Here is a 17,036-nt window from a genome sequence, read left to right as displayed (position 1 = left end):
ATTTCTATTCTAAAGTCTTCAAGATCAGTTATATCCTTGGATAAGGGTCAAAATCCTGAGACAGAATTTGTTACAGGCTCTAAATGGGAATTCAAACACATGTCACTTATATGTGAATGAAATATAGACTAAAACAAAATATCTCATTAGGTAATGGCAAAAGTCATCATTTTTCTTCTATCATACCATTACCAATCAATACTAGAAATAGACATTTTATTTATGTTTCCTTGGCACACAATATGGTTCCCTGATTAATAACTACACTTCCTAGTAGTTTGTCTTGTCTAACTGATTTAATTGTCCCAACCCCAGTAGATAAAAGTGGCACTTAAGAACAACAGTATGAATCAGATTAGGATGATATTCTTTAACTGAGGTTTACAGAGTCCACGAATGGGCTTTATTATATCAAAAAACTTAAAATTGATCTATATGTTCAAACAATACTATTTATATAACAGAAATACCTATGAGATTACATACTAAATTTATAATGGTGGCTAATTTTAATGAAGTGGTAGAGAACTTCAGTTTTGATTCTTTTTTTTAACCCTTTGAAATAAGAATTTATGCATGAATTACTTACATGATTAAAATTAATTCTAAAATTGGCTATAATGTATATTTGTAATTTTTATGAGGATGGGACAATGCTTTCATCTCATGCTAAGAAATACAAATCCCTTATGTTATATATTTTGAATCTGGAGAAAAGTGACGTATCTGATTAGAGATACACTAGCCTCAAATTCTATACATTTGAAGTAACTTCAAATATTTGAGGAGTTTCTTTCACCTCATTTTATTTGTTTTAGCATTAGTGAATTGGACTAGATTTAATTATTAAAAATAATACTTTGAGGTAGCTCTCATTTATATATAGCACCTCTCATATTGCTACATTATGGATCAGAATGTATAGTAGGTGAATTTCAGCACAAACTTATAATTGGCTAAGTTGTTGCCATGGTGAATCAAGAGTTCCCATAACAGGTAGCCTTGATTATGCTATAAATTTCACTCACCTCAAGAATCAGATTTAGTAAGTGGAGAAAGTCATAATATACAAATCAAGTATTGTCCATAAAGATAACCAATAAAAATCATTCAAACTTCATATGATTTAGATAAAATTTTTTGAATATTCAAGAAGACTGTGTTTGCATGTGGTGTAAACAAGGCTTAGAAAAGTTCCTCTTAATACATTTAATTTATAAAATAATTATCAGATATAGATGGATGAAATTTAGCATGATATATATCAAATACAACTTAGCACCAGATGTTCTGTACACAACCATTTGAATCTCTACATTTCCAAGTGCCAATCTAGGCAACAAAATAAAGTTTTCTTGAAACCATGAATCTATGTAGTACTAACTACAGTCCATTTCCATTATTGATGATGCACTGGAGACTGAGAAAAGTGACTATCATACAGCAACTTGAAACAGAACCCTGTCTATTTAACTCTGTCAATAAATCTTTCACATCAGTTATATTTCAAAAGACTGTCTTTTCCAAAGCAGATTACTCAATGGTTGTTTCATTGCTATCTAGCAGTAATGTCTTTTATTATGCTTTCAACAGGTGACTACATCAGCTATAACAAATGGACAACAAGAAACAAAAATCCTGTAAGGTTTTTATAGCTTTCTTTCTCTGTGAAATTATAGTGAAATATTTTTTTCTTGCTAATTGCCCACACCTTTAAACTGATCACAGGAAGCACTCTTGCCTGATTATGAAATAGTGACTAAAAATATAAGCATCTGGCCCGTGGATTTTTAAGCCCTTTATTTTATTTTACTATTTTAAGTCACATTTTAAAAACTTTGTATATTAGGGTTCAAAGATCAAAATAGTTGCCTGAATTCTTAGTGCACTCGACCTAGATAAAAAGCTTATGATGTCAGAATCCATAAAAAAAAGTAATCCTTAATAGTATGGTTTTATTTGACTTCTAAAATTTAATTCAAAGATCTTGTAATAATGACAATAATGTATTGAAAAAAACCTTCATGGCACCAATCCAAACACACTCTGATTATAGACTGGTTATCGTGACAGGTTAATTATTATAAAAATCCCATCTAGTGTCCATAAATAATACAGATTTTTAAATTCATAAAATACCAAAGAGATTAATATTTTTTATCTAGTTTTCCTCTGCATCTCCTTGACTCTCTTTGGGAAGTAGGAATTGATGTCATTATTATTATTAAAAATATGGGGGTGGGGATCCCTGGGTGGCTCAGCGGTTTGGTGCCTGCCTTTGGCCCAGGGCGTTATCCTGGAGACCCGGGATCGAGTCCCACATCAGGCTCCCGGTGCATGGAGGCTGCTTCTCCCTCTGCCTGTGTCTCTGCCTCTCTCTCTCTCTCTCTCTCTCTCTGTCTATTATAAATAAATAAATAAATAAATAAATAAATAAATAAATACATCTTTAAAAAAATAAAAATATGAGGAAATAAATCTATTGCCTTTGACTAGCACACAGCCTCTTGTGATCTGGTCCCAACCACTCTTTCCATCCTTATCTTCCCCTCACACATAAGCCCCAGAAAAATAGAAGATCCTGTTCCTCCTGGAACATAACCCACATCATCCCAGTTTGTGACTTCATCTATGCTACCTAAAAGGCTCTCATTTCTCATGCCCTTCACTGCCATTATGTGCACCCAGTATTAGCAGCTTGCATTTAATCAGGGCTTAGTATACACCATGCATTTACTAAGAGCATTATTTCATTTGTGCCTTTTAACAACCCTATTTTACAGAATATGAGAAACTTTGGAATTGTCCAGATGGTTAATGACAGATCTGGGATCTGCACCCAGGTAGACTTCAGATTTCACTCTGTGATGCATTACTTAGTACTGTGATACATAAATTACAAGTCCCAGCAAACTGTCAAGATCAAGATAAAACAACTGTTCTCCCATGGATATTTCATTGACCACCCAAATTTTCCTCCCCTTTTTCTGCCTCTGTATCACTCTGAGGTCAAACTTTAATTTCTCACCTCTGATAAAGTTAGTGATATACTCCTCTTGTTTTCTCTACTAGGTATTCTGATTCATCTTAATTGTCTTTGCATTAAATAGTAAAATGCATATGGTAAGCCTTCTGTTAATATAGGTTAAATGAATTCAGCATTAACCAATATAAGAGATAATTCAGAGTATATCACAAATGACTTCTGAAAAACAATTTAAAAAATCAATTTGGCAAGTCTATAATTTAATAAATAATGAACAAAACTGAGTATCTCTTCACAAATTTGATTTTCTAACTTGAGTTTATAAAAGCCAGCAAAAAAGTGACCCATTTGGGCATCCTAGTTTCAAATCCATTCATTCAATTACATTCGCTTTTAAAAATGTTTATTGAATCAGACAACAGAATTCAAAACTATTGTTCAAGGATCCTCGGTGAATTTTGGCTACTCTAAAGAACCAGTTGAAAACGGAACTAATTCTTTGTGATAATGATTATATATTCTTTTATTTGCTTTTTACTGAGCTGCTACAAAATTTTCATTTTTTTGTACAAATAAACATGTTGACTCATTTAGATAATGGTAAATAGTCTGGGAAAATAAAAAAAAAATAATTTAATTACTTTTCTTACATCATGCCAAGCAAATGTAACCATCTTTTTAAGTTCTTGAAGATAAAATGGATACTTTAATACTATTTAGAGACAACCTATGTTTATTCACCCAATTTTTCACATTTAAGAGGGGAAGTGATTTAAAGAGTATTTGAGGCTTCTCCTTCATAATCCATCAAAAGGTCATATTTTCCCCTTTGTTTTAAATGTTGGTATTATATTTCATTTTGACAGTTGTTTGATAGAAGTTTTAAAGTCTGATTTTTTCTGTTTAAATAAGAACTACAACTCACAAAATACTATGACATATAAGATGTAAAATGATTAATTTTAAGGTTTGCCTTTTAGCCTTTCATACTTAAATTTAAAATGCATATTGACAAAAATTATGTAATAAAGAAAAAATTTGCAAGTTGATAGTAACTTACTGAATTTAGAACAAGGATTCTTAGGAAAAATTCAGCGTTAAAATCGAGTACCATTTTTACTTTTCTTTTTAACTTCTGCAATTTAAAAACACTTGCCTTATTTTGAAAAATTAAAATACAAAAACTATTTTTCCAAAGCACAATTGTACCAGTTTTTAAGATGCTAGAACTTTCCTCAAAAATGAATTACTTCAAAGTGATTTTTCTTGAACTCATAGTCATTTTTTTTCCTCAGTGACTTAAAGCACAAATAACCAAACCATGATTGTTAATTACACCTATTGATCATCAGTGACAGAATAGCATCCTATTAAATTATCTTGGAAACTGAAATCAAGCTAGAAACCAAGAAGGACATAGCAGCTATACAACTTATAGAAGAAGGAAAGATTATTTTCACAATTAGGCCCCCAGTAGGTAGGAATAGTCCTGCTATTTTATTGATCATTGGTGGAAGGAATGGGTTTCTGAGGCTTCCTTGGAGATTCACCCAAAGTAAACAAGCAGGTCATTGGGTCTGACATCACAACTGACATAGAGGAAATTATGACATTTTCTCTGAGCTGTTAGGTACTCTTTAAGATGAGTTATTCTCCAATTAGAATGTTGTTACATATCATACTGTTTATTGTTTAACTTACAACTTACAATAGAGTCTTTAGATGTGAAGTATCAGAAAGCTAGCAAAGAAAGAATAAGAGCAATGTTTTCTGGAGTAAAATACTCCTTTTACACTCACACATTTCTTTTTGTTGTATCAGTGTTGCCTTTAGTGTACCTTGGGCACTGTTGCCCAGAAATAAATGCATAAATCTACCCTTGCTTGTTCCTGATACAAGAAAATGATGTAACACTTTCATTTTGATTTTCGTTGTAAAAAGAAACAGGCTAAGTGAGTCTGCCCTTGACAGGTGTGACTCCCTAATCAGCACCACTAGGCAGCCTTATGCAGCTTCAGCCAGTGGAAACTCCCCTCCCCCACCCCCAACTTTAAACAAAGCCATTTAATTTGGTCTTAAGCCGAGGTAAGGGGGGGGGGGACCAATTAGTAAATAAAGGGACAACATAAAAAGGCATAGTCTGCCAACAAGAAACTACATGCAAGCCAGAGGAGATTTATGGTTTTCATCCCCAGGGAAGGAGTGACTAACGCACGCACACTGACCATCACCGTAAAGAGGTAAAGAGAGAGTGAAATGGCTCAACGTACACACACCCCGCTCCATACCGGGGACGAGTCTCCGAGCTGCGGCTTGTGCTCTCGGAGGGCCAGGCTGAAGCTGACCGCCCCCACGGCCACGCTGGACACCCCCAGCCCTATCTCCAGCACAGAGAGCACCAAGAGGCTCCCAATAATCTGGCCGCTGGTGCACATCCTTCCTCGGTCATCATTCCTTCCAGATCACAGAGGGGAAACCAACCATCCACCTTCTTTCTTCCACTATCCTCCTTCCCCTTCCGCCCCCTACCCGACCCCAAAACTTTTCTTTCTTCACCAGTGAAGCATTATCCGCAAGGGTTAGATTTGCAGAATCGGAGACCCTCTTCCCTGACCGGGTGAGAGGCAAAAAAAAAAAAAAAAAAAAAAAGAAAGAAAGAAAGAAAGAAAAAAAAAGAGTCGCTCCACCCCCTGGCACGTTCCGACAGGAATCGTAGGATTTTCCTGGGTTCGGTGGTCCGAGTCCGGGGAGAGGGGCTTTCAAGAAGGAGCCAGAAACCTGGAGCCGGGAGCGCGGAGCCCCGCTCGCGAGGCGCTGTCCAGAGTCCTGCCGCGTCCCAAGTCTCCGCCAGAAACCCGCTCGCTTCTAACCTCCTAGACCCCCAGGCTCCCCTTTGGTTCCTTGCGGAGGAGATGGCCCTTGCTTCCCGGAGAACCAAAGCGGAACTGCTCAGAGCTTCTCTCTCTCTCTCTCTCTGCTCTCGTCTCCTCTCCTTTGTTTTCGTGGTAACACCAAGTGCTTCTGCGAGTCCCAGGCTGAGCGGGCGGATATATTCAGTACCACGCTCCTCTCAGTTGCTGTGTCGCCAGCAAAAGCGACCTTGTCTGATGGCCTTTTCCCGTCTGGGTTTCTTCTCCCTCGTCGTCGTCCTCTTCCTCCCCCCGCCCCCCCATCCTCTCTCTCTTGGTCTGATTTTCTTTCATTTCAGTGACCTCACTGGGGTTTGAGAGGTTGATGGAGGAAGGAAAAGCCTGATACATTCGTGGGTCTAGAACCAATACTCCTGGCTGACTCCTGATGGGGCCTCGCCTGGGGACCCTGACCACAGGGATCCGAACCATCCCTGCCTCCGCATCTCCCCCTACCCTGTTCCCTTCTGGGCTGTTAGCCAGATGGAAGGGGAAGGATGCCTGCGTCAACGTGGGGCTCATTCTGTGTAAAACTTTCTTCTGCGTGTCCATGGGGGTAAGGTCGGGGCGCAGTGGGCAAAGAGAGGCAGAAAGAGCAGAAAAGGGATGGAGAAAGGCCGGACTCCAAATTCACTGGGACTCTGCTAAGGATTCTCACCCAGGAACTTTCTCTCCCCTAAAGAGCTAGACTCAAGCCTGCTCATAAGGAGTGTCAACTCTCCATTGTCAGGACCTGTCCCTTGTGTGTAGGCAGTGGACTGGTGTGGAGATGCAATTGGCCGGACACTCTTCTGTGGGGATATTGGCAGAGGTTCCTGCCAGCAGACCCTTGGTCTTACCCAGTAGCAATGCTGTATGTTTGGGATGCATCCCCAGACTGAGCATGACTGGGACCGTGTGTTTTCACTCAAATTCAAGAGATGTGTACATTTAAGTGTTTTATTGGAAAGGGTTTATTAAAAACAAAAATCTGGCTCATTGAACAACTGACAGTCATCAGAATGATTAGCGCAGGAGCCAACCCTAGCTTGGTGTTTTCGCGTTGTAATCTGATGCACGTGAGGCTATAGAAGTCTAAGAATTGCTGTGTCTGGACCCTTTTTTTTGTCCCTGATTTTACCTTGTGAAAAAAGTATAAGGTAGTTCCTCAAGGAGACTCAGGAAGCAGGGAGACGAGAAGGTGTTTTGGGATGGGAGCCATCTTTCTCAAAAACTGGGTTTCACAGTTGGAGTTAGATTGAAGGAAAATAGAAGAAAGAAAGATTGAGTTAGGACATATTATACAAAACCAGGATATCTTGACCTCTGAATACATGCAGACTAGTGCAATGCAGGCATCTCTGATTAGAAATTTCTTTTTTTTAAAAGTCCCAATGCTGAGATCTTTAAACCTGAGTGATATACAATCTATAGCATAAGTGCCAATTTCAGTTTTCTTAAATTTGGTTCAGGGCTTGTTTTAATAGTTTAAATTCAATTTTACACTATAATTTACTTACTTTATGATATATTTATACTCTACATTTTCAAAAACTTGAGACATCTTCCTTCGAAAATATAAAAGCAGGAAGGAAGAATTTTAACTTATTAAGCCTTAGAGAGTCCTCAGTTATTGTGATATTTGGAGAACAACTCAAACATTTATGTTGACTAATTGGTGAATTCATTTTCCACATCTTGAAATTCATTCTGCTAAACAACCAATTGTTAGAATCCTTCAAATATTTTTTTTGGTTTTAATGAAGCACAGTTTATTTTATTTAGATCTTGTAGAAGTCATCTAAATGATCTGATTAATATGTACAAATAATGAAGTATCTAGGTTGCCTAACTTTGGTTTGTCTACAGTCATTGCTTTTCCTTTTTTTTTTTTTTATTCTTCCCCATTTGAAAGAGAATAACAAGCTACAGTAATTCTTAAAATAGATTGGCTAATGCAGACTTTTGGAAGGTGTGTAACTTATAGGAAGGGAAATTAATCTTATAGAGGATGCACAGGTAGTATTAATAATAGACGGATTTCAAGGAGAGAAAGAAATGAGTAAATCATATATTATGTTTGAACACTCTAAATGTGATGACTAAAAATATGTTTACTTAAATACCCCAAAGCCTAATCATACGCCTGAATACAACCAGTCTTGAGTGATCCTGGGTCAGTGGTGCAAAACCCAAATCTTTTGAAAATCAAAAGTACATAAAAAAATTATATCCATCTTCACTTATCAATGACTACCAGTGAGCCACACTTAAACAGAAACATTTATAGGAATAAAATAAAAACAATAATTATTCACAGGATCAATAAACACAGGATTTTGTGTTTCAAAACATGAGGATCGATGTTATTAGAACTTTCAAAAGAATATTACTAGTTCTGGGAACAAAGTAGATTTTACATGTCCCTTTAAGTTATATAGAGTTCCCCCCAAAGTAAACAAAAGGGCCACTAAAATTAATTATAGTCATGGAAATCATAACAAAAATGGACTCAAATTGGCATTCTATATTTCTCAAAACTATTTGTCAGAGAAAGAATTATAGGATAAAGCAGCAAGTCAAATTAAAACTAAATAAATACATGCATAAAAAAGTACATTGCTATCCAAATACCAATGGCTCTACATTTAGAGGGCTTAATTTTTCTCATGTCATGTTACCCTAAAAGAACTATTCATGAGATCCAGTGATACATGGCTTAATACTTGTACATCTTCAATAAAGGCCATAGTATAAAAAAATCTCAGGTTTGCCACCTGCTGGCTTGTATATGGTACAGTGAATATGAACATGTAGATAACTTTAAAATAATTCTAGTTAAACTCATTAGCTAATCAGAAAAAGTCCTTCACAACTGTTCTCTTTAAGGAACTTAGTTCTGCCAATAAGTATTTAAGAGTTCTGAGAAACTCAGGCCTTCATCTTCCCAAGTAAGACTTAAAGAAATTTTAATATATGGATAAAAGAAAAGCCAAGCGTTGGTAAACAAGTACCACCTGTCTTAATATAATGAAGTAAGTTGATGAAATGAGCAATTCAATCACTAATACAGGCAAATGAAAAGGTCAAAAATTTTAAATGATTAATTTGGGGATCTGATTTAAAATGTTTAAGCTTTTGTAAACTAAATTTGTATGGTGACCCTAAGCACTGGACTGAATCACTAATGTAGTATAAAGATTAAGGAAAAGAAAAATCACAAAATCATTACAAACCATTTAGCAGTTTTTTTTAAGTGTTACAAGTCTATTTTATATCTTAATGCTCTTGTCAATGTGGTTAGAAAAGATTGTCCCTAAAGACTCAGGATTTGATGAAGTGATTCTGATAAGAAAGGGGAAAAAGAAAACAATATTTGAAGATTTTTTTAATTTAAATATCAAGAAGCAAAGATAATTAAAACTGAATTTGTCTTTTGTTTTTATTTTGTCTTCTAGTGATAGTAGATCTTAGAAGTCATTATATGATAGTTTTGCCAGTGCTTATGAAAATTAGAGACTATAGTACTTAGTTCTGTATTTATTATAATTTTCCATTTATGGCTGAAATATCCTTTGATTACCAACAACTTCAAACATGAAAAAATTCCACAAATGACATATTTTATAGTGATTTCTACTTTTAAGAAGGTGTGGGTATTTCTACTTCTGGCTATTATGAAGTAAATGGGACTGGACTTACTTTCCTACTGTATATAGTGTATTCAAATAAAATGTTCAGATACTGAATGATAGGCAGTGCAGCACTGTAATCTCCAGGAGAGGAGAAATAAAGCAAGGTTTTCTGTCCTGATTTTTTTTTTTTTACAAGAAAAGTAGTACCAAGCAGAGCATTGTGGTCTTATTGAATTTCTGGGACAACTAGCAGAGTTTCTGGATACTCAGGTAGCCAACATTTGCCAGATGAAGTGCTAGAGGGGAGGGTGTTTCATGGAGAAAGAGGTCTTCATAAGGATTCCTTGATTCTGCTGTTAGATTCTTAGCCACACATCCATGGGGTGCAACTCCATAACACTAGAAACAGAATGACTAGAGAACTAAAATCTGAAGCTTACAAGATGTCATGGAATGTTAAGGTTCATAGCAGCCAACAAGAGTCTTTGGTGAACACTCAGCCTTCAGTGAAAATTCAAATTGGGCACACACAGATAGTAGGACTAAACTTATTCCAGGATTATAGGCGACTCTATATCTGACCTGAAAATACTTCAAAACAGGCCTCTAAAGTATCAGTGTGCTCTGTCAGTAACTAACAAAATCTAACACATTTTAAAGAAAATTACAAACCATCACTCAATGGTTAAAAGTCACAGTATGCACTATCTAATTATCTGAAATATGAAAAAAGCTGGAAAATGTGGTCCATAACTGAGATATCAAAGATGATAGAATTAGAAAACACATTAAAATCTCTATTATATATATTAGAAATATATTCCAAGATGAAGTGGAAAACATTAATGTGATACTATATAAATTGAAGATATACAACAAAGTACAATTTCTATAGGTGAAAAATTGTATACCTGAAATCAAAAACAGAACATTTGAAAATAATAGCAGATTAGACACTAAAGAATAAAAGACCAGTGAACATTAAGATAACAACAATAGAAATTAGAATTACAGCAAAAAACAAAACAAAACAAAACAAAAAAACCAAACATAAGAAAATGAAAAACCTACAATACACATTAAATCAGAGAGAAAAACAAGACTGAAAGAGAGAGAGAGAGAGAGTCAATGACCTGTAGGACAATTTAAGAAGTGAGGCATAGATATAATACAAATTCTAGAAGACACAGGTGAAAATACTTGAAGTAATCATGGCCTATTATTCCCCAAATGAGGTGAAAACTGCAAACCCACATATCCAAGAATCTCAATAAACTGCAAGTAAGATAAACACAACAAGGTATATCACAATCAAATTGCTGGAAACCAATGATAAGGATTAAAATTAAAAGCAGGCAGAGGAAAAATAACACATTATGTACAGAAGAAAAGAAGCAGGGATTCCAGATTTCTCATCTAAAATTATTCAGTCCAGAAGACAAATGAATGACATTTTAAAGTACTGAAATTTAAAAACAAAGAAATTAACCTAGAATTATATACATAGAAAAATGCCTTAAAAAATGAAAGGGAAACAGATTCTTTCAGACCAAATGCTGAGATAATTTACTTAGTAAATTTATTTAGTAAAGACATAAGATCTTCACGATAGGAAATATTAAAAGAAATATTCTTCAAGCAGAATTAAAATAAGCCAGAAGGAAACTTGGGTCTATACCAATGAATTTTGAGCATGATAGTGGCAGATATTTGGTAACCAGGAACAATGTTTCTGCAACTGAGACCAGAGATGCCATGCAAGATACAGAGTTTGCAATTCCAGCAGAGCCAAGCAAATTAATAGCTAAAACAAAGGAGAAGACCCCAATCTTGCAGCTGGAAATATGCAGGCTTCACACCTATCTATTTTTTATTTTTATTTTTTTAGGTTTTATTTAAATTCCAGTTAGTTACCATATTGTGTAATTAGTTTTAGGTGTACAATACAGTGCTTCAATACTTCCATACAACACTTGGTGCCCATCCACAACAATTGCCCTCTTTAATCCTTATCACCTATTTCACCCAACCCCCGAGTCACCTCCCCTCTGTAACCATCAGTTTGCCAGTCTCTATGGTTAAGAATCTGTTTCTTAGTTTGTTTCTCCCTCTTTCTGCTTCCCTTTGCTCATTTGTTTTGTTTCTTAAATTCCATATATAAATGAAATCATATGGTGTTTATCTTTCTCTGACTTATTACATTTAGCATAATATTCTTTAGCTCCATGTCATTGCAAATGGCAAAATTTCATTCTTTTCTATTGGCTAAGTAATACTCTATTATATATATGTATATTCCATTGTGTATATATGTGTGTGTATATATATATGTGTGTATATATATATGTATATATATATATATACCACTTTTTCTTTATCCATTCATCTATCGATGGACATTTGGACTCTTTCTATTGTCTGGCTATTGTTGATAAGTGCTGCTTTAAACACTGGGGTACATGTGCCCCTGAAATCAGTATTTTGTATCCTTTGGGTAAATACCTACTAGTACAATTGCTGGATTATAGGGTAGCTCTATTTTTAACTCTTTGAGGGAATGCCATATTGTTTTCCAGAGTGACTGCACCAGTTGGCATTCCTACCAACAATGCAAGAGGTTTCCCCTTCCTCCACATCCTCATCAACACCTGTTGTTTCCTGTGTTGTTAATTTTAGCCATTTTGACAGGTGTGGGGTGATATTTCATTGTACTTTTGATTTGCATCTTCCTAATGAGTGATGTTGAACATCTTGTCATGTGTCTATTAGTCAACTATATGTCTTCTTTGGGGAAACGTGTTCATGTCTTCTGCCCATTTTTTAATTGGATTACTTGTTTTTGAAGTGTGGAGTTTTATTTTTCTTTACAAATAAACAATCTAACCTTACATTTAAAGGAGCTAGAAAAAGAACACATAAAACCTAAAGTCACCAGAAGGAAGGAAATAATAAAGATTAGAGCAGAAATTAAAACAATAGATCAATGAAACCAGGAGCTGTTATTTTTTTGTAAAAAAATAATATTGATAAACCTCTAGTCAGACTTATAAAAAAGAAAAGAGAAGGACTCAAATAGATAAAATCACAAATGAGAAAGCAGAAATCATAACTAGCAGCATAGAAATAAAAACAATTATAAGAGAACATTATGAAAAACTATATGCCAGTATATTGGAAAACCTGGAAGAATGGATAAATGCCTAGAAACATATAAACTACCAAAAAAGAAACAGGAAGAAATAGAAAACTCAAACAGACCAATAACCAGTGAAGAAATGGAATCAGTAATAAAATAAACTCACAACAAACAAAAGTTCAGGGCCCATTGGCTTCACAGGGGAATTCTACCAAACATTTAAGAAAGAATTAAGACCTATTCTTTTCAACCTACACCCATTTCTAATTTGTGATACTCTTACACTTAAGAAATGAGTGCTGAGATATAATACTTTTGTTATGTATTTCTCAACTGAATGATCACTTACATAATTACTTCAGGGGCAAAGAAATGGATAAGAACAAACTAGTAGGTTGCATTAATAAACACAAAAAGTAGGTTAGCACAAAATGTAGAATTGATAGAATCCTGAGAACTCCTTTTGTGTTATTTCATCCTATATTTAGATCCTTTCTACCACATTCCTGACCTCTTCTTCAATTCTTCCCGTGACCAGGAACAGACTACATTTTAAAAAGTCTGTCTATTAAACCAACAGTTACATTTTTTGTGAATTCCACCCACTGCATTCAATTCTATCTTCTGGAATAACAAAAAACAAGTGAACACTATTTTTATTGTCAGAAGCATGCAAATATCTTGCAATTTTCATGACTGTGTCATAGCCAACGTTTACAGGAGAAATTTCCAAGTAGCTTCAAGATCACATAAAATGGTCCAGGTCACTGATAATAAAGAATCTTAACTTGTCCCTGTTTCTCTAAAGTAGAAATACGTATAACTGTTTAAACTACAGGGGATCCCTGGGTGGCGCAGTGGTTTAGCGCCTGCCTTTGGCCCAGGACGTGATCCTGGAGACCCGGGATCGAGTCCCACGTCGGGCTCCCGGTGCATGGAGCCTGCTTCTGCCTGTGTCTCTGCCTCTCTCTCTCACTGTGTGCCTATCATAAATAGTTTTTAAAAAAAATTAAAAAAAAATTAAAATACACCACATGTGTTCCAATAAGAACCAACTACTAGAGGAAAATTATCTCTGTAGTTCTATATTTTTGTAAATGTGCCCTATAATGACTGTGCCCATTTTTGGCCACACTCTGAACCACTGATTCAGGCCAAGTTATCAACCAATAAATACCCCATAGTATTTTTCCTGTGGACAGTCCTGTTTCCCCAATCTTGTACTTAAGTTGATTTTTTTAACCTAAGGGCGGGTTGATTCATTTATCACTACCTAATTTCATCTTATTGGCTTTGGCCCTTAATTCTTTCCTGCTGAGATCTTTTTGAATGCTTTCTGTCATCCCATGCACCAGCTATTCCTTCCAGAATTATATGTCATATACCCCCAAGCAGTGGGTCTATTCTGGCCTCATTCTTCTTGTTCTGAACATTTCTAAAAATGTCATTTTTATTGTTTTTGTCATTTTTAACAAGCTTCTGCTCATTTATGCTTTTGCTTTTCTGTCTCTGTATTTCCAGATTCCTGCTACTCTAGGGTTTATCAGTATGTAAATGTCCCAACTTTCAGCTTTTCATTTTTCCCTCAAGTATATACTTATCTGAATAGTTCTTGGACAGATACAAGATTTAATGATTTTTATTTATTTATTTTCCCTTAAATGGGGAATTTGTAGTTATAATCAGAATTTTGGTTTACAGAGATTCCTGTCCAGTTCAGCTATCTTACAATTAAAGTATGGGGCAAGGGGCTCATCTTACATATTGTAGAGATTCGAGTATATATCTCACTATGTCAATGTTTGTTTCTCCTATTTTGAGTTGGTGCTAACATGTAAACTCAACTGAATACTTAACAAATACCTGTTGAAAAATTTATGAAAAATTAAAATAAAAAAGAATTGATGAATGTTATTTTTCCAAAACTTTATCCACAACTCCTTCAATTACTTATATTTAATTACAAAAAATCAAATCAACATGGTAATTCCTCTCTTTGCTTCCTTCACGGACTCATTTAAAAAGAAAATGATAAAAGCAAATAACATCCTGGAAAAATGAGAAACAATTATGACAGTTCTCTTCTTCACCTATATATAAATAGCTATTTCCAACCAAAAAGAAAACAACTTGATTGAAAAGCTCACAATGCGGCAGCCCGGGTGGCTCCCAGTTTAGCACTGTCTTCAGCTCGAGGCCTGATCCTGGAGACCCGGGATCGAGTCCCACGTCAGACTCCCTGCATGGAGCCTGCTTCTCCCTCTGCCTGTGTCTCTGCCTCTCTCTCTCTCTCTCTCTCTGTGTCTCTCATGAATAAATAAATAAATAATCCTAAAAAAAAAAAAAAAAGGAAAGGTCACAACGTATGAACAGGCAGTGTTCATACCCAAACAAATATAACAAATGGCTAGTTATTTATTTTAAAATGATAATTAGGGATCCCTGAGTGGCGCAGTGGTTTAGCGCCTGTCTTTGGCCAAGGGCGCGATCCTGGAGACTGAGGATCGAATCCCACATCGGGCTCCCGGTGCATGGAGCCTGCTTCTCCCCTCTGTCTATGTCTCTGCCTCTCTCTCTCTCTGTGACTGTCATAAATAAATAAAAATTAAAAAAAATAAATAAAATGATAATTAGTATTGTTGAGTGAAGTTAGTTATTTTCATAAATACCATGGAAATTTAATTGGATAAGATATTTTTAAAAGATATTTAATAATATATATCTGGAACTAATCAAACTGCTTTTATACTTTGACTTGTAATTTAACATGCATTTTTAGTCTAATGAAATATTTATTGATGATCAAAAGGATTACATATAAAAAATGTTCATAACAGTATCATTTGCAGAAAAAGTTAAAACTATCCTAATTTTCCAATTACAGTAAAAAACTGTAAAGTTATAAAGTAGAATAATTTATAGTCATTAAAATTACACTTTAAATCACATATTATCTAGCAATAAATAATTTGAAACTATAAAATCATGTTAGTAAACAAAACAATCCTAATTTTCTTTAAAAGTATGAATACAAAGAACACTGTAAGGAATTACACGTTTTATTAGTGCTCTAGGTGGTGATTATAGGTATTGTATTCTCTCCTTTACACTTTGTGTACTTTTCAATTTTGAACAAAGAACTTGTATTAATTTTTAATCAGAGCAAGTTATACAATGAGAAACAGGAACTAAAAAGCATAGCAGTTTGGGGTTGCTTAATGTGGGTGGGAATTATCTATGAACCTCAATACCTCCATAGAACATCATTATATTTAAATTTAAAATTTAGTTAATGATAATGTTTGGAAATTAAAGTTATATTATGTCAAACATTCACAGCTTAAGAAGCCAGGGGAATAAATCAGGAGCTTAAAAGTATTTTTTTAAACAGAAATCTTAAAGCTTTAAAAGAATAAATTCTTCTGCCTTTAAGGAATTATAAGGGAATAGGGAAAATACAATGAGAAGAAAGAATTTATTCCTCCAGTGATAGGCCATAACTTTAGTAAATCAAAAGCCACAGTAAGGTTTCTGAGATTTCTTTTTTCTTTTTTAAAGATTTTATTTATTCATGAGACACGGAGAGAGAGGCAGAGACACAGGCAGAGGGAGAAGCAGGCTCCATGCAGGGAGACTGAAGCAGGACTCGATCCTGGGTCTCCAGGATCATGCCCTGGGCTGAAGGCAGAACTAAACCGCTGAACCACCCAGGCTGCCCAGTTTCTGAGATTTCAAAGCAAACTCTTTTTGTTCAGCTGACACTCTATTCTCTTAGCTTGTATGCCAATTGCTGGGAATAAATAAGAAACATCAGAAGTTCTGTTCACTTTTTGAGGCCACTGAGACACAAATAAAATTAGTATTATTTTACTTCCTGAATCTTCAATTAGTAAGATCTTAAAGAATAAAAGCAGGTTTTACATTTCATTGATAACTTAGGAATGTTCTTTGTTCAGAACTCTGTACATAGCCAACAGCAGTTAAAAATTTTAGGTTTACCAATTGACTGGGCAGTTGCATTGTCCATAACAGAAGATCTACAGAAGTAGGTCAATCCTTCTTTTGAAGGATGGAGTTAGAAAGATACTATTATATAATATCAAAAGTAAGTTAAATTAATTTTTCTTCTCAATTATTGTAATTAGTTTATACCCTCACCCACACACCAGATCCTGTGTATGGGCTCAGACTCTGGAAACATTTTCTGAGCAGAATAAGGCAATATTGATTTATGAGATAATATTGAAGATGAATAATAGCTAATATCCATGGAATGCTTACCCTGTACCAGACACTATTCTAGCAACTAAGGATAGATCATAAATACTCTGCCCTAAAGAGTTTACACTCTGTTGGGGATTCATATGACAAATAAGTCAATAAATGATTAC

At 35.0% G+C, this 17,036-nt stretch overlaps 1 protein-coding gene across 4 annotated transcripts in view; it reads right to left on the bottom strand.

Annotated features, from left to right (window-relative positions):
* The window catches only part of TMEM196 (transmembrane protein 196), a 57,920-nt gene extending 51,701 nt beyond the window's left edge, over positions 1–6,219 (bottom strand). The window contains exon 1 of one of the 4 annotated variants that reach the window (XM_077856605.1): positions 5,257–6,219. In XM_077856605.1, the coding sequence (XP_077712731.1) occupies positions 5,257–5,421 (165 nt within the window). In that variant the 5' untranslated portion in view covers positions 5,422–6,219. The remainder of the gene's footprint in view (positions 1–5,256) is intronic. The other 3 variants (XM_077856603.1, XM_077856607.1, XM_077856604.1) reach the window with 3 other exon arrangements.
* Between the last annotated feature and the right edge of the window lie 10,817 nt (positions 6,220–17,036).

This window comes from Canis aureus, chromosome 18 (genome assembly GCF_053574225.1).
Source record: "Canis aureus isolate CA01 chromosome 18, VMU_Caureus_v.1.0, whole genome shotgun sequence".
Lineage (NCBI taxonomy): Eukaryota > Metazoa > Chordata > Mammalia > Carnivora > Canidae > Canis > Canis aureus.
Note: the sequence above shows the minus strand (reverse complement) of the source record. Positions and strands in the feature narration are given on the sequence as shown.